Source organism: Cyprinus carpio, chromosome A7 (genome assembly GCF_018340385.1).
Source record: "Cyprinus carpio isolate SPL01 chromosome A7, ASM1834038v1, whole genome shotgun sequence".
Taxonomy (NCBI): domain Eukaryota; kingdom Metazoa; phylum Chordata; class Actinopteri; order Cypriniformes; family Cyprinidae; genus Cyprinus; species Cyprinus carpio.
In genome coordinates this window covers 34,171,492-34,194,296 of record NC_056578.1, presented here as the reverse complement: position 1 = coordinate 34,194,296, position 22,805 = coordinate 34,171,492, and the positions used below count along the sequence as shown (strand labels likewise).

At 38.6% G+C, this 22,805-nt stretch overlaps 1 protein-coding gene across 13 annotated transcripts in view; it reads right to left on the bottom strand.

Annotated features, from left to right (window-relative positions):
* The window catches only part of LOC109111256 (ankyrin-2-like), a 151,187-nt gene that overhangs the window by 22,551 nt on the left and 105,831 nt on the right, over positions 1-22,805 (bottom strand). For 10 of the 13 annotated variants that reach the window (XM_042760908.1, XM_042760909.1, XM_042760910.1 and 7 more), the window contains 12 exons: positions 22,600-22,741; positions 22,469-22,480; positions 21,434-21,521; positions 21,062-21,159; positions 20,689-20,724; positions 18,648-18,872; positions 14,609-14,707; positions 11,811-11,965; positions 11,375-11,586; positions 10,209-10,416; positions 9,592-9,688; positions 9,107-9,335 (listed from right to left, as the gene is read on the bottom strand). In XM_042760908.1, coding sequence (XP_042616842.1) covers positions 9,107-9,335; positions 9,592-9,688; positions 10,209-10,416; positions 11,375-11,586; positions 11,811-11,965; positions 14,609-14,707; positions 18,648-18,872; positions 20,689-20,724; positions 21,062-21,159; positions 21,434-21,521; positions 22,469-22,480; positions 22,600-22,741 — 1,601 coding nt within the window. The remainder of the gene's footprint in view (positions 1-9,106; positions 9,336-9,591; positions 9,689-10,208; positions 10,417-11,374; positions 11,587-11,810; positions 11,966-14,608; positions 14,708-18,647; positions 18,873-20,688; positions 20,725-21,061; positions 21,160-21,433; positions 21,522-22,468; positions 22,481-22,599; positions 22,742-22,805) is intronic. The other 3 variants (XM_042760912.1, XM_042760914.1, XM_042760913.1) reach the window with 2 other exon arrangements.

The following is a 22,805-nucleotide window of genomic DNA, read 5'->3' as shown; positions in this document are numbered from 1 at the left end:
CTTCATTGAAATAAACTCCAAAACAATTACCATTCAAGAGCAAATGTAACCCACTCGAAAATAGCCTATTAACAGGATTATGTTATTCTAGTTTAATATCTGATCTCTTGATTGCTTTTAGTTATGTTTTCCCTACACACCGTAATTGTCCAATAGGTGGCAGCAGTGGCGCTGCACAGAGAAAAAACTGCTACACTGATTCTAGAAGAAGAAGACAGAAAAATCGCGAACAGCAGAACGATAGTGATCTGAAGCCTTTTTAGACTTTCCACATTGAGTAAAAAAAAAAAGTAAAATATTACATTTAAGAGCTAGTTAAACGGGTTTTCTCACCAAACCTACTTCTAAGGCAGGAATAACAGAGCAAAGGGTCGAAATTACGACAAGGAGTTTACCTACTTGTGTGATTTTTTCTCCGGTGAGTGTTTTTTACACGTGTTTGTCATTTGTGCTACTAGCAGACACAGTGTGATAGATGTAATTGAGTTGAGCACGTAAAAGTTATCTTTATTTTTCTATTTTGCTGTAACTCAGTTGTTTAATGCATTGAGTGAAAATGTATTGATGAGATATGTACTGCATAAGCTAAAAACCAATCGGAGTTGAACATGAGTCTAATGATTTGAAATGTTATTTCATGCTGTGTTAAAAGCACGTTACTACGTGATATGCTAGTGCTTGAGTTTCATGTATGCCTTGAAGGTGTAGATTGAAAATAAGAATTTAAGCTACTATAGTAGAATGAACTCATGAATATGAGTTATATTTCCAGATCTGGTAAAATTTATCGAGAGAGTAATTGAATGTTGCCCTGCTATGCAGGTTGGTTTTTTTTTGGGATGCAGGATTAGAGAGAGAGAGTTCCATTGGACAAATTCAACATCGGACACGTGAGGCAGAAGAGCAGAGGGTGTGAAGGATCATTTGGCTTGCAACACGAACTGCTTCTACTTACCAATTCTTCATTGCATCGTACAGATAAGCGCGAGATCCCACCACACTAAAAAACATACTACCCGGGTAGATGGACTTTGGTTTATTATTTTGAAGTTATTTCATCAGAGCTCTGAGGTCATTTTATTTTATATTTTCCCAATTTGTGTGAAAAAATTGAAGAAAAAGAGGAATATTGATTTCATAACAAAGAAAACATAAACAAGGTCATACTGGTTGATATCTGATGTTCAATAAATGCCGGCTATATGTTCTGAGTAAACTATCCTGGTACTTTCATTTGTCTACTCCTCTTGTGAAAAGTTCCTTAGAAAGGCAGCACTTCACTCTACATTATAATAAGTGCCCCTTACATAATTTGGCGAGCCAGCAGCCAGGAGGAGAAATTACATTAAATTAGTATTTGTTTACATTGCCGGTTAAACCTGATTATTGACCCACTGTAATATTTTTTTTTATTGTTAACATTTTTTTTTCAGTTTGCTTTTGTAAAATTGTGTCAAATTCAATGCAGTCATGGATACTGAACAAGGGTATGGTGTGAATTTGAAAATGGCTGTGTACGTTGAGGGTATTACAACAACTGATACTGATGAACAGATAACTGAATCCTGTTTAGCTTTTGGGCCTGTGAACAAAGTTCTTAGGGTAAGGCAGACAGGGACAAGAGAATGGAGTTAAAGCTCTAGTTGAGTTTGAGTCTGAGCAATCAGTCATAGACCTAACTCCTAAACTCCCACAATATCTACCTAGTGTTAGAGATCCTAACATTATGTGGCGTATAGATAGGGCTTATAAAGCAGCTCCTACTCCTGAGAAATCCCTAGCCACAGTGCGAGCAGAGCTCCTGGACTCAAGTAACAGTTCAAACTCTGATAGTGAGGCAGATTCTGATGACAGTGGGACCCCTTTAGTCCGTAAAGCACACACTAAATCTTACCCAACCCAACATGCTTCCCCTACATTCACCACTAAAACAAGGAAACAGACAACACAGTCAGCTCAAATCAACCAAAGAGCCTCAGACAATGACATAATCAATCCACCAGACGTTCAGAGGATCATTGTAGAGCATGTTATTAAAAATGACAACTCAAATGCCTCAAGCCAGGGATCTAAGCGACTTCGTCCTTTTTCAGGCAAACTCCCTAGACCTACAAATGAAGCTGATTTTCAGACATGGTCTCTCCATGTGGAGCTTATGATTCAGGATAAAACCTAGGCCCAGATGCAGCTCCTCGTGATTATGTGAAGCTCCTCGACTCAGCATATGGGTTAGTTGAAGATGGGGAAGAAATCTTCGCAAGGTTCCTTAACACTCATCAAAACACAGGAGAGAAAGCCTCAGAATACCTGCAGCGGTTACAGGTGCTGATCACTACAGCTATGAAGAGGGGGTGGCATTGTGAAAGCAGACGCCAATAAACAGCTGTTGCGACAGTTTCGGCGTGGATGTTGGGACCAGTCCCTTATTCTGGCACTGCAATTAGGGCTTAAAACAGAAAAACCCGCCTGATTTCTCTGATTTCCTGCTACAAGTTAGAACAGAGGAAGACAGGAGAACTACAAAGCAAGATCGCATGCAACGCCATTTAGGGAGCACAAAGCCCAAATCCTCTATGAATATGCAATTTGTGCATGAACCGTCTTTCTCTGATGATGCAAGTGCAAATGTCCTCCAGACATACATCACAGAAACTGAAGCTTTACAGAAACAAGTCTCTGAACTAAAAATGCAACTTACCAAAAAGAAAGATCTAAGAAGGCAAAAGCATGCTAGCAAAATCCAGAATTCAGCTCAAGAAACCCCCTCAGTTAGGGTAGCTGAAATTCAAGCCCAAAAAAAGCGTCAAAACCCAGGCCAAAGGCTTGGTTCTGTTTCAAATGTGGCAATGATTGCCATTTAGCAAGACAGTGTGAAAATCCCCCAAATAAGCTGTTGGTTGATCAGAAATATAAAGAACTCAAAGCAAGACAAAATGAATGGGAAACTAAATATGACCATTTAAACTGGACAGGGTCGCAGTGGAGGGACTAACTGCACCCGGAAATAAAATGAAATGTCCCACACAAAAACGAAGGCACGAAAACAGTTGTCTGTGAAGCACATTCCTCAACTCAGTCATTGGATGGCGCTCTCCCAAGAGGGTTGATAGGGCCAAAATGTACATCAACTGTTGTAGTTGAAGGAGTTCAGTGTGATAGCCTTCTAGATTCAGGTTCCCAGGTTAGCACAATTTCAAAGTCCTTCCATGACCGTTACCTTTCACAGCAGCCCATTTTCCCCATCCAAGACTTATTAGACATAGAAGGTGCTGGTGGTCAGGAAGTACCCTATCTAGGTTACATCCAAGTCAACATAAACTTTCCAGAGCACATCATGGGGAAACCTGTAAAGATTCTTACCTTAGCACTTGTCGTGCCTGACCACAGAACAAACATGGACGTCCCCTTGTTGATAGGCACCAACACACTGGACCCACTGTATGAAAAGTGTGCACCTACTCAAGATGACTGCGTAAAATATGGAACCAACGGTGGTCAATGTTCCCCACTTGTGAAACATTTATATCAAAGATTCAAAATAAATCAACAAAATGGTAGAATTGGGACTGTGAAGCTACAGAGCAAAAAGAGTGTCATCATTCCTGCAGGTGAAAGAGTGGCTTTAACTGGATGCGCCAAGCATGTCCCAGTAGCTACCAATGCTCCCCTTATAGTAGAGCCCCCCCAATCCAACTTACCTGCTGGTCTCTTGTTCTGTAGCTACGTCATGACAAGCCCGCCATTTCCATCCTTCAAGATGCCTGTTTTGGTGAAAAATGAGACCGCACATGACATTAAAATATCAGCAGGTCATAGCATTGCTGAGTTATCTTTTCCTAAATCTGTGTCATTCTTACCAGGTCATGATGACAGAGTCACATTGAGTGAACCATCCCACCTGACTCCATTCTTCACGACGTGCAACTCCATGCATGTGTCTAATTCAGGTGAACTCACCTTTGACTTTGCAGACTCTCCCTTGTCTGAGGAGTGGAAGGAGAGAATCACCAGGAAGTTGAATTCAATGTCAGACGTTTTTGCACTCAACGACCTTGATTTCGGTCATACCACTGAAATCAAACACAGGATACGCTTGTCAGATCCATCTCCATTTAAACAGAGGCCCAGACCAATTCACCCATCTGATTATGAGGCTGTCAGACGTCATTTAAGAGAGCTTCAAGATGCTAACATCATACGTGAGTCAGAAAGCCCCTTCGCTTCGCCAATTGTTGTGGTGAAGAAAAAGAACGGTGATATTAGGCTATGCATCGATTACCGAAAACTGAATAGACAAACCATCAAGGACGCATATGCTTTACCCAACATAGAAGAAGCCTTCTCAGCCTTGAATGGGTCCAAGTGGTTCTCTATTATGGATCTCAAGTCTGGCTACTATCAAGTAGAAATGGAGGAGGGGGACAAGTGCAAAACAGCTTTTGTGACACCTATGGGGTTCTGGGAGTTTAACAGGATGCCACAGGGAGTTACAAATGCCCCCAGTACTTTTCAGAGAGTAATGGAAAGGTGTATGGGTGGAATGAACTTGAGAGAAGTCTTAGTCTTTCTTGATGACGTTATCGTTTTCTCTGCTACACTTGAGGAACATGAAGATCGATTACTCAGAGTTCTCCAGAGGTTGAAGGAATTTGGCTTAAAGCTTTCACCTGAGAAATGTCAATTTTTCAGAACATCTGTTAAATACTTGGGTCATGTTGTGTCTGCTACTGGGGTAGAGACCGACCCAGCCAAGATAGCTGCTCTGACGACGTGGCCTAGGCCTAATAACATCAAAGAGCTTAAGTCTTTCCTTGGATTTGCCGGCTATTATAGGAGGTTCATAAAGGACTATTCCAAAATTGCAAGGCCTCTGAATGACTTAACAGCTGGTTACCTGCCACCAAAAAGGAAGTCAGCCTCCTCACATAGCAGCTCAACACGTCCCTCAAGTGTAGATTTCAGAAGACCGTTTAATGAGAAATGGACATCAGCCTGTGAAGATGCATTCAAGACTCTCATTCAAAAGCTCACAACAGCTCCGATTCTTGGGTTTGCCGACCCGAAGAAGCCTTACGTCGTACATACAGATGCAAGCACTCATGGTCTTGGTGCGGCCTTATATCAAGAGCAGGAGGGCAAATTGAGAGTGATAGCCTATGCGAGCAGGGGACTCAACCGCTGTGAACGAAGATACCCTGCACACAAACTTGAATATCTCTCTTTAAAGTGGGCTGTCACAGAGAAATTTTTTGATTATCTCTACGGAGCGAAATTCACTGTTGTGACAGACAACAACCCACTAATATATGTACTGACGACTGCCAAGCTTGATGCTGCAGGCCACCGCTGGCTGGCTGCCCTTTCCAGCTTTGACTTTAACATTCAGTATAGAGCTGGGAGGAAGAACCAAGACGCAGACGGTCTCTCAAGGCGTCCACATCCTCATGACGAATACCAACCTGATTTCACTTCTCAGGATGAGGATGATCGCATTCAGCGCTTTCTTGCCCAGTTCCTACAGGACGACAGAGGGGCCGAATTTCCATCTGATGCTGTGAAGGCAGTGTGTCAGAGGCACCAGCACATCTCAGCAGCAAGTACAGAGCCGGACTTCCAAATGCTGGTACCAGTTGAATGTTTAGCAATTGAAGCCTCTGCCATTCCTGTAGGATTCTGTCAAGCTGATGTACTTGGGTCGTGTACGTTGCCGCAAATATCACTTCAAGATTGGGCACGTGAGCAAAGGCAAGATCCAGTCATCAGTAGAGTAATAGAGCTTGTCAAAGCAAGAAAGCGACTTTCATACAGGTTGAGGCGTCAGGAGGACAGAGAGGTCCAGTTGATGTTGAGAATAATGGAGCAACTTGTCTTCTCTGATGAAGTCCTATACCGAAAACGCATAAGTCAAGGTGAGCCCTTCCATCAGCTTGTCCTTCCAACGAAATACAGAAAGACAGCTCTAGAGAACCTCCATGATGCTGTCGGACACTTGGGTACTGACAGAACTTTGGACTTAGTTCGTGCCCGATTCTATTGGCCTCGTATGGCCATGGACGTGACTGAGAAAATCAGGACCTGTGAGAGATGTATACGGAGAAAGGCACGGGCTGAGAGATGCGCTCCCTTGGTGAATATAAAGACAAGCCGCCCTTTAGAGTTGGTCTGTATGGACTATCTTTCACTGGAGCCTGATGGAAAAGGAACAAAGGACATCCTAGTCATTACGGACCATTTCACTAAATATGCAGTAGCGGTACCAACAGTGGATCAAAAGTCAAAAACAGTGGCGAAAGCTCTATGGAACAACTTTTTCATTCATTACGGATTCCCCGAGCGGTTGCACAGTGACCAAGGTCGCGACTTTGAATCAGCCCTGATCAAAGACCTGTGTATGCTACTTGGTATTAAGAAGACGAGGACAACACCTTACCACCCACGTGGAAATCCCGTGGAGAGGTTTAACAGGACACTTCTTGAGATGCTGGGTACATTAGAAGAGGGAGACAAAGTGAGGTGGAGGGAATTTGTGCAGCCCCTTGTCCATGCGTATAATTGCACTAAAAATGATACTACTGGCTATTCCCCATATCAGCTGATGTTTGGTCGCCAGCCAAGACTCCCAGTCGACATTGCTTTTGGGCTGAGCCCTGAGGGAAGCAGTAAACTATCCCACTCTGAATATGTCAAGAAGTTGACGGAGAGTCTAACTGAAAGCTATCGACTGGCCACTGAACACAGTTTGAAGAATGCTTTACAGAACAAGCAGAGATTTGACCGCAAAGTGAGAGAGTCCACATTGGTAGCGGGAGACAGAGTCCTTGTGCGGAATGTCGGCATCAGAGGGAAACATAAGATCGCTGATCGATGGAGTGAAACATTATACACTGTTGTTAGACAGATCCAAGACTCCCCTGTCTATGTCGTCGTCCCAGAACACACAAGTGGACCTGAAAGAGTTTTACATAGAGACCTGCTTTTGCCATGCGGATTTCTTCCATCCACTGTCAAGGAAGTATGTCCCAGAGAGTCTAAGTCACGACAGAAACACGATCACTCACCATTTCCTGTTGATGATGGAGCTGAAGAAGATGGGGAACTGTCTGAAGAGGAGGATGAGGCCGAGTATTACTCCCTTTATGACCAACCTTCGACTTCAACTATTGCTGGACAGGATAGAGGGATTCTACAAGAAGAAACCAGACTAAAGCAAAGGTCTCATGCTGTAGAATTCACTGAAGAGGATACCCAGATGGAAAATGAGCCTGTCTCTGGAAGCCAGGAAGCTAATGTGAGTTTTTGATGTCTCCACACTGAACCCTGCAGCCCCAGCATTTGAACCTGAGGATGTAAGAGGTGATAGAAATAGTGAGGCTAGTCAAGTTCGATACTCACCTGCACCTGAGATTGGACGAGCCGAAGGAAATCCTCCTACGGTTCCTGAATTGGACCTGAGTGAGCATTGTAGTCCTAGAGATGGACTAGGAATTGGATTGGTGTTGACAGAGGAAAGTGGAAATGTAAAGGAACACAACGAGGTTGCTTCTGAAGAAGAGGTGGCGTTGAGAAGATCCTCTAGGGATAAAACAGCTCCCAAAAAGCTTACCTACCCAACTTTAGGGAACCCATTAGTCACAGTTATGCACTCCATTTTAACTGGGTTAGATCAAGCTTTCTCCCAAACCCTTTCCCTTGACACTGTACCTTACATATGTCACTTAACACCTTTAACATCTGAAATAGTGTAGCATGCAACATGCAAGGATGCATGTAGATTAAGGAGGGGGGGATGTAACCCACTCGAAAAATAGCCTATTAACAGGATTATGTTATTCTAGTTTAATATCTGATCTCTTGATTGCTTTTAGTTATGTTTTCCCTACACACCGTAATTGTCCAATAGGTGGCAGCAGTGGCGCTGCACAGAGAAAAAACTGCTACACTGATTCTAGAAGAAGAAGACAGAAAAATCGCGAACAGCAGAACGATAGTGATCTGAAGCCTTTTTAGACTTTCCACATTGAGTAAAAAAAAAAGTAAAATATTACATTTAAGAGCTAGTTAAACGGGTTTTCTCACCAAACCTACTTCTAAGGCAGGAATAACAGAGCAAAGGGTCGAAATTACGACAAGGAGTTTACCTACTTGTGTGATTTTTCTCCGGTGAGTGTTTTACACGTGTTTGTCATTTGTGCTACTAGCAGACACAGTGTGATAGATGTAATTGAGTTGAGCACGTAAAAGTTATCTTTATTTTTCTATTTTGCTGTAACTCAGTTGTTTAATGCATTGAGTGAAAATGTATTGATGAGATATGTACTGCATAAGCTAAAAAACCAATCGGAGTTGAACATGAGTCTAATGATTTGAAATGTTATTTCATGCTGTGTTAAAAGCACGTTACTACGTGATATGCTAGTGCTTGAGTTTCATGTATGCCTTGAAGGTGTAGATTGAAAATAAGAATTTAAGCTACTATAGTAGAATGAACTCATGAATATGAGTTATATTTCCAGATCTGGTAAAATTTATCGAGAGAGTAATTGAATGTTGCCCTGCTATGCAGGTTGGTTTTTTTTTTGGGATGCAGGATTAGAGAGAGAGAGTTCCATTGGACAAATTCAACATCGGACACGTGAGGCAGAAGAGCAGAGGGTGTGAAGGATCATTTGGCTTGCAACACGAACTGCTTCTACTTACCAATTCTTCATTGCATTGTACAGATAAGCGCGAGATCCCACCACACTAAAAAACATACTACCCGGGTAGATGGACTTTGGTTTATTATTTTGAAGTTATTTCATCAGAGCTCTGAGGTCATTTTATTTTATATTTTCCCAATTTGTGTGAAAAAATTGAAGAAAAAGAGGAATATTGATTTCATAACAAAGAAAACATAAACAAGGTCATACTGGTTGATATCTGATGTTCAATAAATGCCGGCTATATGTTCTGAGTAAACTATCCTGGTACTTTCATTTGTCTACTCCTCTTGTGAAAAGTTCCTTAGAAAGGCAGCACTTCACTCTACATTATAATAAGTGCCCCTTACACATACTTGTATTTTAATTTTTATTATGATTTTGGTGTAACAATACCTATGACTCACCTCCACATCTCGGCTACGTGCCACTTCTGTGAAGTTCTCTTCCTGCTCCAAAGTTTTGTCCATTTTATCATCAGTCATACAGAAACAGCGCAATCGAGCCTCAATAGGGTCATGTGTTTTGGCAAAGATGACGAATTTGGCCATGTAAGGTACACAGATGATCTCACGATACACCTGAGTGGCGAAGTTCACCGACTCCTGCACATGTCTGCAGTCTATAAGCCAGAATCTGATGACGAAAATATGGGATATATTGGTGATTATTTTAATTAATTAATTTATTTATTTATTTATTTATTTATTGTTTTTTTGTTTGTTTGTTTGTGCGCTTCAATAAGGATTGGCTGTTAGAACAGGAAAATTTGTCATTCAAAATCAAAGAATAAACTTGTTGCGTCTTATCCAATCAAAAAGACAAAATAATATACATGAATTTAACATATATTGAGTAATGTTCCACTAGGCAATGCTTGTAGAAAAAATACCTGGCAGACACGTTTGTGGTGAAAGACGCACAGTCATTGGTGAATGTTAATGGTGTAGTTCCAGTGATATCCTCCCATTGAGCAGGAGTGGTCCCACCTATACATGCAAAAATCATCTTTGGTTTAAAAATTCAAACATGTTTTTAAATTTAGCAATTTTAACATTATTCTTGGTATTTTCAAAAGATGGATCTTTTTTAAGTCTTTTTAAGTTTTTATAATTTTTTAAGTTGTCTTCCCCTCTGTAAACTGTACAAACTGTAAAAACATCTTCCAAACTGTAATTTTAAGTGAAGATTCAGGAACTCCAACAACAGCTGCACATTCTAGACATATATAACCAGAAATTGGTAAATATATATATATTAAATCAGAAGTACGTCATGAAGCTCAGTGCAAGTAGATTATTCTAGGCTCTACACAATGTCCTAAATGACTTAACCCATGCCACTGGTTGTAGTGCTATATTATTACACTTAACCTATGAATGGCTTACTTACTGTGTAGTTGTCTCTGCATATTGATTAAGGATTAATACACCTTTAATGCATATTGTGCAACCTATAGAATGAAGAGCATTTTGTTTTGTTTCTGTATATTCCTGTCTACTTTCTCACCTGTGATGCTGCATAGCAAACGTAATGTAGGAGTATCTCCACCTCCAAAGCCGCCAAGGATAGGGTCAGTGGAGCTCTTCGGGACAGGGATGGTCATGGTTATGGGTTTATGGAATTTCCTCCTCCGTGGTTCCAGAGTGACTATAGGGCCGAATGTGGCTTTATTACCCAAATTCTTCCTCACTACATCAACACTCATTGGTTGAGCCTGGCCAAAAAGCAAAGGCAATAATGAATACAACTATCACAATGATAGGTTCAGAGCAAATTAATAATTTAAAGTAACACATTGCATCTCATTGTCATCTGTTCAAAATGTGTTTAAGTATTGTTACTTTTACCAACAGAATGCCTATGATAGCTCATCAGCTCAATTACATAATAAAGCACTAAAATGTAATTTAAAAATAATTATTATGTAAATTTGACAACTTGAAACTTTTGTCTTAATCTTTTAAGTAAAAACAAAAAGAGAGTGGCACGGTGAAAGAACATTGTACTATTTCTACTATGAATTTAACTCTTTCCCCACCATTAACGAAGTATCTCGTCATTTAGAAGACAACACTTCCCCACCATTGACGAGTTTTTACGTCTTTCCGTGTGTTCATGTTATACATTCAGGGGCGCTACTACACATCTTCTGAACGAGTACAAAACCTCCCGAACAAAAACACACATGAATAGGACGGAAAAACTAGCAATCTCTTATGTAAACAGATGCATATGATAAATAATGAGATCATTATTTATTAATTATAATTAATTATTTATATTCATTATAAACAGAGACTTGGATCTTTAATTTGGTGTATTGCATATTCACATATTTATACAGCAAAATATACTGTAGGCCATCAAATTTTAGTGAAAATCATCAAAATCGCTGGTGGTGGCTGGCAACTTTTTTCAAAAATGCTGGCGGGGAAAGAATTAATTACTGATTATTTAAACCAAGCTCAAACTCTGAAAATTAGTAGAAATCAAACAAAATATTGACATTAAATGGATAGAAAAAAAGATGACAGTTATAACATTATTATAACATTAAAATTATTATAATGTTACAGAAAAATGAACAGCAGTAACTGATAAATAAAATAAAACCAATAACTAAACTAAAATGGCTCTACATTGTAAAATGTTTTATTTAATCTCCATGTTACCTGCAGGCCAACACGGATGCGTTTAGTGAGCGCTCCCTCTGGGAAGACAGCCTGTACTTGAGGGACCACTGTGCTACTCAGAATTCCACCTTCTGGACCAATGAGATTACTGTCCTGCTTAATTCGTGACACCACAGCAAAATACTGTGGAAAGTCCCGAGTGATAATGCGACAGATTCGCTTTCTCTCCAACTCTTCAGGTGGGTCCAGTCCTAAATAAAATGAAGATGTAAATAATGTATAGGGCAGCCAATGAGAAAGGGACCATTCAAATGAATGAAAATTGACAGTCTACAGTACACAAAGAAAAAAAAAATCATTCTAATTGTTTAGACCTGCGTGACTATGTTAGAAAGAAGGAAGGTTATCATTTGAATTGGTCATATTCATATTATGCTTATATGTTGAATATGTATTTTATTTATTTTTTTCTCACCCTCATTCATGCCGTTGAGGATCTGGTTGAGCTCTTCTTCTGTGTACTCACAATGATGCTCTTTCCAACTCTCTCCCGTTTCACTGCGTAAGATCACCAGCTCCCTCTCTTTTCCTCTTAGAGCTGCAAAGTGAGGGATCTCCACAATCACCGGCCTAACGCCCAGCAGGAAGTTAAAGAATGTTATTCATAAAAACACATGTAAATGTGTGTGTTTTTATGTTTTTTTGAATACTTATGTACAAACCCGATTCCAAAAAAGTTGGGACACTGTACAAATTGTGAATAAAAACAGAATACAACATATATGACATATCAAATGTTTAAACTGAGAAAATGTATAATTTTAAGGGGAAAATAAGTTGATTTTAAATTTCATGGCATCAACACATCTCAAAAAAGTTGGGACAAGGCCATGTTTACCACTGTGTGGCATCCCCTCTTCTTTTTATAACAGTCTGCAAACGTTTGGGGACTGAGGAGACAAGTTTGCTCAAGTTTAGGAATAGGAACGTTGTCCCATTCTTGTCTAATACAGGCTTCTAGTTGCTCAACTGTCTTAGGTCTTCTTTGTTGCATCTTGCTCTTTATGGTGCGCCAAATGTTTTCTATGGGTGAAAGATCTGGACTGCAGGCTGGCCATTTCAGTACCCGGATCCTTCTTCTACGCAGCCATGATGTTGTAATTGATGCAGTATGTGGTCTGGCATTGTCATGTTGGAAAATGCAAGGTCTTCCCTGAAAGAGATGACATCTGGATGGGAGCATATGTTGTTCTAGAACTTGGATATACCTTTCAGCATTGATGGTGCCTTTCCAGATGTGTAAGCTGCCCATGCCACACGCACTCATGCAACCCCATACCATCAGAGATGCAGGCTTCTGAACTGAGCGCTGATAACAACTTGGGTTGTCCTTGTTCTCTTTAGTCCGGATGACATGGCATCCCAGTTTTCCAAAAACTGGGATGCCAGAACTTCACATTTTGATTCGTCTGACCACAGAACAGTTTTCCACTTTGTCACAGTCCATTTTAAATGAGCCTTGGCCCAGAGAAAACGCCTGCGCTTCTGGATCATGTTTAGATATGGCTTCTTTTTTGACCTATAGAGTTTTAGCCGGCAATGGCACGGTGGATTGTGTTCACCGACAATGTTTTCTGGAAGTATTCCTGAGTCCATGTTATGATTTCCATTACAGTAGCATTCCTGTATGTGATGCAGTGCCGTCTAAGGGCCCAAAGATCACAGGCATCCAGTATGGTTTTCCGGCCTTGACCCTTATGCTCAGAGATTGTTCCAGATTCTCTGAATCTTTGGATGATATTATGCACTGTAAATGATGATAACTTCAAACTCTTTGCAATTCTCCTCTGAGAAACTCCTTTCTGATATTGCTCCAGCATTTCTCTCCACAGCATTGGGGGAATTGGTGATCCTCTGCCCATCTTGACTTCTGAGAGACACTGCCACTCTGAGAGGCTCTTTTTATACCCAGTCATGTTGCCAATTGACCTAATAAGTTGCAAATTGGTCCTCCAGCTGTTCCTTATATGTACATTTAACTTTTCCGGCCTCTTATTGCTACCTGTGCCAACTTTTTTGGAATGTGTAGCTCTCATGAAATCCAAAATGAGCCAATATTTGGCATGACATGTTATCTATATTCTATTGTGAATAAAATATAAGTTTATGAGATTTGTAAATTATTCCATTCCTTTTTTACTCACGGTTTGTACAGTGTCCCAACTTTTTTGGAATCAGGTTTGTACAAAATCTATATGTGTACCAAATCATCTACAGTTAGGGTAATAAATTTTAGTCTGAAATCACTGTAACAAAGGCCTTGAGAGGCTTGCTGTTTTAATATAATGCAATTGGCATAATAATATACAGAAATGGGAACGATAGATTTCCTATTATATTTACTTTTCCCTTCTTCAGTAATGGTAACTGCAAGGATTAGCAACAACTGGATCCAATAAAGTCTAAATCATGTAGGCTATACATAAATAATGTGTATTATATAGTCTTTTTATTGTTTTATTTCATTAGAATGTAAAAAAAAAAAAAAAAAAAAAAGAAAAGAAAAGAAAGTTTATGAAAAGCTGAAACACCTTGATATGCCCAGATATCTCTTGATACAAGTCTAGATACTTGATTAAAATTCTACTGGACATACCTACAAGACAATGGCCTAAATAAGTGAAAACTTTCACAAACATACCACAACATAGCTGCCATATATAATAATATTTATGTTATGTTTATACCTAAAAATGCACACAACTGAAATGCATGCTGCAACAAAAGTAGCTCAGCAAATGAAAAAAAAAAAAAAAAAAAAAAAGATGAGCACAAAAAGCTGGGTACAATCATTCATTTAAGGGGGCAAAAGTAAAGACAAATAAATGACTTAGAACAACACACTTCACTACAAATAGCATGACAAATCACTACAAATAGTATGACTAGGGAATGTTTTTTGGTCATGAATTTCCCAAACGTGAAATTTTGATGGCGAAGTACACAAGCATATCCATAATTTGTTGATCAGTTTCAACAAGTTTGGAAACAATCACGAGTAATTAAGACTAAAATGAAAAGAAAAAAAGAAAAAGAAAAAGAAAAAAATGACACTAGGATGCACCTATGGTACCATACACTACTATACAGAGCCACTTTACAATGAAAGCAGAATACAACCAAATACAACACAATTAAAAAGGAAGAGAGTGTGAAAGGAGAAAGTAGGGAGTGGTACGGGCATCCATTGGTTGTTTTATGTGTCACTCCTACCCCAGAAATTTTGTCCCTGGTGGGCCCAGTTGCAGAATGCGGCTAACCAAACTCTCACCCTCATTCAGAGGGGGCGGGGTAGTAGGGAGGTGGAGCTTACTGTCATCCAATAGCAGCAGTGAGAAAAGAGAGCATAGATGGCATATTGTTGGGTTTGCTTTGTAGATCCATTTCCATTTAGAATAATGTTTAATTTTTTTCTGACAAAAAGTCACATTTTAAATTCCTCTTTGTATTTAGTAGCTAGTAAGAGTACATTACCTTTTTAAAAAATTATGCATTTTTTTTTTCCTGGTTGTTAGAAAAGAACTGTCAAAAGTTCTATAGGATTATGTTACATGTGATTATTTTGACACTGTCTGCCTCATTAATTGTCAAATGCTAGAAGTTTCTTCTTATTATTATTATTATTATCATTATTGTTATTGTTATTATTATATTATTTTGTTGGTGATATAAATGTAATCAGGAACGACTACTGTAATTATTATTTCCTAGTTTAGGGACATGCAAAAGGCCAGTTCCATGCAAACTTCTTGTGTCATGACTCGTGAAAGCATTAAAACATAATATAAACATCAGTAATAAAATGTTTTCAAAAGTTCATTTTCCAAAGAATCTGAAACTGTCTGAAATATTCATTACTATTCATTCATTACTACTATTTGTTTGTATCATCATTCAAATATGTTCATGCTAGTCTCCAGTTGGCTTTTTGTTTGCGTTCAAATATATATGTACTGTATTGGTATACTTCTTGATTAGGTTTATTACTAGATTATGTTTTTGCATATGAATGAAAATGATTAAAAATTCTTCCTTGTGCTCATTTAGTAAAAAAAATATTTTTTACTAGATTTTCACTATATTTGACTTCTTACATATACAAATATGAATCTGTATCCCTGTCCCAACTGGCATGCATAATCCCTTGCGCACAAAGAGGGCACTTGAGAGAACACTTCTGAATCCTAAATATGGGACAGATGGGACACTCTGCAGTCTTATGGAATTTATGGACACTTGAATCTGATGGTCTTCTCAAGTTTCCATGACTGCAAGTAAAAGCAACATTGCCTGCTTGATCAAAATAATGGTTCCTCTAATTACAACCATTACCCCTGCCCCTATGATGCATGATGGGCCCTTTATATCCAGTCAGACTGTACATTCTCTCATTTTCAGAATGGTTTTGGAAGGTTAATGTATAGTAAAAGCAAATCAACAGATGTGTCCCCCAAAAGAAAGGCATCTCTTCATTGTCCATGAGATTGTGCTCTGTCAGTTCCACCATGTTACATGTTTTGGACAAACAACAGTTCAATCGTGCATTTTGAACAACACACTGTGAACACACACCTGGAGCAGTGGGCAGCCATTTATGCTGCGGAGCCCAGGGAGCAGTTGGGGGTTTGGTGCCTTGCTCAAGGGCACCTCAGTCGTGGTATTGCCAGCCTGAGACTCGAAACCACAACCTTAGGATTAGGAGTCAAACTCTCTAACCACAACCACTGAGTTACAAGGTTCAGATAGAGCAGGTTTTGGTAAGCTACTGTGTGCTGGGTAACAAGCGCACTAGGCTGCATCGTAACCTTCCCAACACCCCACGTAAGCTGTGTAGTCCTTTGTACCTCACCAGGCCTGAATGAAGAGTACTTACAATGGGAATAGTTCGCTTGAGCCAGACTTTTTATCTTTCCTGTTCTTCTTTTTTCCCACAGTTGTCTGCAGACCAGAGCATTAGGGAAGTGCTCTTCCTCCCAAGCTACAGCGATCACATCCTGCCCAAATGGAAGTTAATATGTGGAGAATACATCACAAGGACTTATCCCCTGGGAAAGTACCACACATGGATTGTCCCTAAGGAAGGTCCTACCTGAAAAGGGAGGAACTACTACAAATGCAGTGACTGGCATCAGAGTGTGATGGCTTTACCATCAGAGAATCCATACCATGGACAATACATCATATGGGATGACCAATAGGGAATGACAACATATGGAGCACCTATGGGCTGACTGAAAGGCATGCATAATGAGTACTAGGCCTCATAAGCTTCTGCCAAATTCGACTGTCACAGGGTGCTGGAGGGTAACACATGTCCTGGATTTGTTAGTCGAGGGAACTTGCGTGGACAAAAAAGTGCACATTATTGTATCAGGAAGGGTAAAGACAGTGTGTGGAAGAGGAGCACCCTGCCAGTTGCCAACAGCTTACCTGCTCCTACTTGACAGAAAATGGGATGAAACTGGCTCAACCCAGAGAGTGTAAAACCTTGCTAAGTTATTAGATGTCACCCAGCCCACAGCTCTACGGATGTCTGTTAGAAAGGTGCCATTGGTTAAAGCCCAGGAGAATGCAATACTCCTTGTGGAGTGTGCTTGGATTGTCTATTTGAAGACAGCCTTCCCCATCTGCTGTCCCCTAAAACACACAAACCTGCTCAGAGTCCCTAAAATTACACGTGCGGTCCAAGTAAATACACAAGGCGCTAACTGGACACAACAACTACAAGGCTGGTTCTGCCTCATCTCAAAACAGTGCTTGCAAGTTCACCACTTGGTCCTTAAAGGCATAGTGGGCACAGGTAACTTTGGGACCCTTCACAGACCCCAATGGATTATCATCGTGTTCGCTTTGTGTGGTTTTTGAGGCATCAGCTTCTTCACTTGTTGGTTATTAGGGGTATTGTGGGCAGGTGTATTTTTGGGACTTTTCAGAGACCAATGTGTTTTAATATTGTGTCCGCTTTTTGTGGTTTTTGAGGCATCAGCTTTGAGGGTTCCATCCACTTCCTTTATATTTTTTATTTACATTTTTGCTGAGTCATATCCTGGATGGCATGAGGGTGAGTAAATTATTTTAGGGTTCAGTATTCCTTTCAGAGCACAGGATTTGTTCCTTGGACCACACGACAATGAAGAGATACCTTTTTTGGGGGGGACACATCCGTTGATATGATTTTACTATACATTAATGTTACAACAGCTTGTGCTCCCCTGGTGCATGTTGGGCAACTCATATTGAGTCAGGTTTGTACATTCTTACATTCCACACACTTGCTGATTGTAGGAACGATGACACCACACAATAGAGAATTTTTTCAAAAATGTTACGATTGTTCTGGGGTGCAAATTGGCTTACAATCGGCCTTGAAATCTTCAAGTGTGTGGCCAGCCTAATGTGGACCTCTGGGTCACTTAGTGAACAAAAGCCCTCATCCTGACATCTCTTATAGTTTATCAGGAAGCATAGTGACTTCTGTGGAATATGTCTTGTTAGGGCTCTATATAAGGACGTGGGGCAACTTTTGACACAGCCCTATACTTGCACTATACTTTATGCAGATTTTCATACATCAATTGTTAGTCAGCAAGGGAAAAACATATAAAATCATTCATGGAGCAATTTAAGAAGGATTAATTTTCGCTAGAACAATGAATTTCACTGCAAGCCATTTAGCAAAATAAATAAATAATAAACAAAAATTAAGGTGTTACAATCACCTTAATACAGAAAAGCAGGAGCAACATCAGTCATTTTGATAAGAGGTGATTAATAAAAGCAGAAAAGACGTCCATGACTACACTGTACAATATTCCATTAAAGCAGTGTTAATATTGGAAAAATGCTACCTTTGCATTAGTCTTATTACATATAATACTAGTAATAATTATTTACAGTTAGTTCCAATTAGTTCAGTCATGAAACTCTCCTGGGTAGCTGACTGGATCTTCCAAGCTGGCAACACAGTCAAATCAATCAAACCAATATTTCCTTTCTACACAACCTTATTTAGTTCCACCCCAACCTGGTCCAACTCAATACTGCATACCAGTCTAGATCTACTACAGACTACTTTGATCATTGATTAAAAGTCAGCATCTCATATTCTGATCATTTAAATAATCAATATGAAAAAAGATAACATTCAGAGTATAATTAGCAATGAGACACTACAATCATACACATAATTTTGTGTCTGGATTTCACTATCCAACACTCTAACTCTGACAAACTCATACCAATAGTTGCTTACCCAAGGAACTGAGCTCCAGAGGGTCCAACCTCAATCAGTCTGCTAGCTAGACCGTCACCCTCTACCATGGGGGGCATGGTTGCCAGTCGGTGCCTTTTCACCAGTCTACAGGTGACTCGAGTAGGGGCACTGCATTTCCGCGGTGGAATGATCAGTCGTAGACCATTGTGGCGGCATCCACGCATGGCACCTCCACGGGCATCCACCATGAAGCTTACTAAGAAACTGCATTGAGGACGTACGATGTTAAAATTAATTTTAAAAAGGCATCATATCTTCAGATGAAGTAAGATTTTATTAACATTTAATAAAGAACCACTTTCATGAAAACCATATGCATGACATGAAATCACAAGTCACTTCGAAAGATGATCATGATATTCCAGGCTGGTCTCATTGTTTTTAAGTAAGTATTAACAGGTAACATTTACATGTACAAAAATATTTTTTGTATGTTTGGATAGATACTGAAATGTACAATAAGGATGAACTGACAACATCTAAAATGTAGACATTATTTGTGCATTTACAGCTATAAAAAAAACTAAAACCTAAAACTAAACATAACCACTGTTACAGAGCGTATAAAAGAATGTATTAAATGTAACAGACAGAATAATGTAATTTTCTTAAAAATAAAAGCTTGAATTTGATCAGGTTATGTTTGGTTTTTGGTGTATTTCACGCTTTTCATGGTGTATTGAAGCTTATTTTGTGTCCTACGGCAACCATATGTAAGTAATGGTTAAACAATTCCAAAAATGTCATTCATTTTTAGGTTTTAAAGTGACGACTTGATTAACATTAAATCTGAATCAAGTTAAATGGAGAACTTAAATGAGCACCTGCATTAAACAAACGCAACTGAAATCATAGCCTCCAATACCATGAATACAATAGTATGAACCAATTAATTCCATGAATTCAATATTCATAAATAATGGTTTGTAAATGTGTATGCCTATACAGTTTTTCATGTGTAAATAAGCAATGTTTCAGATGTAATCAATATGGTAATATTGTACATTTTATTGTCTATGCAAACGTAAGTAAATGTATGTAGAACCACACAAGGTAAAATACATACAAATTCCTATGAGATCCAGTTGGATATTCAAATGCATAAACATTATCAAAACGACATATATCATAACCATTTTCATGCAAACACACACACAACACCTGTCTGGAAATGTGATTTGGATATACAATCCTAGTGACACAACACGCACAGCAAACAACAATGTCCATGTTTATGCATATCAAAATTCTGTTGATGTATATGTACAATTTTGCAAGAATGAAAATTCTTATGCCAAAAGAAAAGAGTCACGCGATAATGTGCGTCATCACTACGACACACCCTTTACGGGATTAGTTCTGGCTTTTGTTCACATAGAGCTCGTTCTGGGACTGAACCCGGCAATGTTACTAGGTCCCCAACCCGGGATCAATCTTGGAATCAATCCTGCGACGTGTTTGCACACAGTTTTCCGGGTCCAACGTACAGTGTGAAAGGGGCTTTTGATAATATTTAAATTTCAATTAATCATTTGTCTTATTGTATTTGATTTTTTGTTGTATAATTTGTTTTTTTCTTGTTCTATGCTAAGTCTCAGTTAATAGCAATGGTATAAACAACTAATGCCTGGATGGTGATAATGATAATAATAACAATAATTTCATTTTACGTTACGGAACATGTTATAGTAATGGTGTAATATCACATTATACTGTATAAGTTTTGTCTACCACAAAATTCATGATTAAAAACAGGTTAAAAAACTAATGAGAAACAGACAAATACTATGTTAGTCTCAAAGGCATGTTTGTGAAATGACAAATAACATTCAAACTTGCAGTGCCTTTTGGCAACTTAGGGTATATATATGTATATGTATATATATATATATATATATATATATATATATATATATATATATATATATATTACAAATTGTAATATTCCAAGAGGCATAGCAAGAAGATGGCAGATTAAGTGGTCCATGTGTTCTGAGGTCAAATGACACATTGCAGTCACCTGCTATTGTCATGGTCATGACATGGAGAACAACGGCTGAAGGTCAAAAATACCATCCATCAGAGAGAAAATGTCAGAAAGAGAGAATGAAGTTTGAAAAACAGAGGAACTTACAGTAAGTGAGAAGTGATATAGTAACTTTGAATTTTCAAGGCCTAGAAGTTTCTGGTTGTTAAAAATGTGTGTAGAATATATATGAACATTTAAAAAAGAAAAAAATTATACCAAGGCAATATCAATAAGACAAGTAACATATAAAAAAGTAAAAAGAGTCCATTTTGATTCCATGTTGACCGTTAATACAAAGAGTTTCAGTATTCATATGTGTGAGTAAGAGTGTGTTTGATAGAGAGTATGCAGTTGTTCTCCATACCCGGAATGAGCAGGACTTGAGGAAAGTGCTATGTTGTCCAAGTTTTCCGTTTCCCAGCTATATGAGTCCTTTTCATTTTCTCTTGTAAGAGAAGACACCTGGAGTGAATAAAGGCATCTTTGTTAAAACTGAGGTTTTATCTAATAATGCAGACATGAAATGTAGAACTCAAGAAGGTAGAATCTGTAAAAACCAGTATATTTATTTAAAAAGAAAATGTTTACTAATCTGTTCATTAATCATATCAATTCTTGAAGGCCATCACTTGGTATCACAAATAAAAGCCATCATATAAAACATCATTTTACAATAATAATAAAAAAATAAATAAAAATAAATAAAAAAACGCATGGAAAAAATCCTCAACTTTACCTGGTTACTGTATATCATATCCTCCATCATCCCATAATGTTTTACAGGGAAGTAACTTTGGTAAGTGGGTGTGTAGGACCTATCCAAACTAAAGAAAAAAATACAGTATACACAACATCAGTCAATAGGTTGTCATCTTTTACCTTTATTTACATATAGCACTTTATAGACCAATTTGGTGCTTGCAAACAGTGATGACGTTTTTTGTGGGCGGAGTCTATCAGGTGGCAGAAAATGACAGTAAAAGAATAAAAAAGGTAATTTCTCGCAATTTCAAGATTATATTTAACAATTCTAATAAGAAAAATCTACTCGTCATTCTCTCTTTTCCCCTCGGCTCAGAATCATGAGTTTATAACCCATAGTTCTTGTTTTTCTTCCTCTCAGAATTGAAAAAAATTGCAAATGTTGAGTTAAATTGAGTTATAAAGTCCAAACTAGGAGATATAAAGTTGCATTTGCGAGAGAAAAAAAGTCTGAAGTGTGAGATAAAACAGGTAAATGTTATAGGTTTAAATAGTATTTCATGCTGTAACTGTAATACAATAGGTCCCCTTTGAACTGCATATGTGAATATTATGTAGAGCCATTGTTTAAATCAAATTTATGCTTTAAAAGTAGGGTAATCATAGCAGGTTTCATCCATAGTCTGTCCGTTTAAACGTCTGCGTTTAGCTTCAAATAGTGTCTTTGATGACAGTATTCTATAAAATGTATTTGCATTCAGATTCTGACATCCAAAGGCACAATAATAAATTTCTTTTCTTATTCCATGGATTTTACCCATTTCCCTCCACTTGTTCTCAGTGTTTTTCTGCCATCACAATGCGCGCGCAGCTCCATGTGATGTAACTGTGACGTCTACTCCAAATTGGTCTATACAATACAGACTGTGACAAAGCCATGGTATCAAAGTATAATTGCTGATAAAAATCCATCTAAAAATCCATCTATAAATATACTGTATTAGAACAAAAATAGTGGATCATCTTAAAGACACACTGATATGTAGAGAGTGCAGAGTTCCTCACATACCTTTGTAAGCGACTATGTCAGCATTAACAGAAAGAAGAATAAGGGAGTTACAAATAAATTAGCAGGTTTTAGAAAACAAGTTTAACCCTATTTATCAACTTGTAATTAATTAAGTATCAAAACTAACATACCTGTCTGATTGGCCTCCTTCTAAACTGAAGCGCAAGTAGTTCATGCCATCCAGGTACTGCCCAGGTAGAGAGTCATCTCCTAACTCTCTCAAATCCTCTGCTCTCAAATATTCTCCACCATCACCTGTCATGGTGTCATCACCTGGAGACAGACAGATGATGTTGTTACTGTGATTCCATATATCTACAAACAAATTAAAAGCATT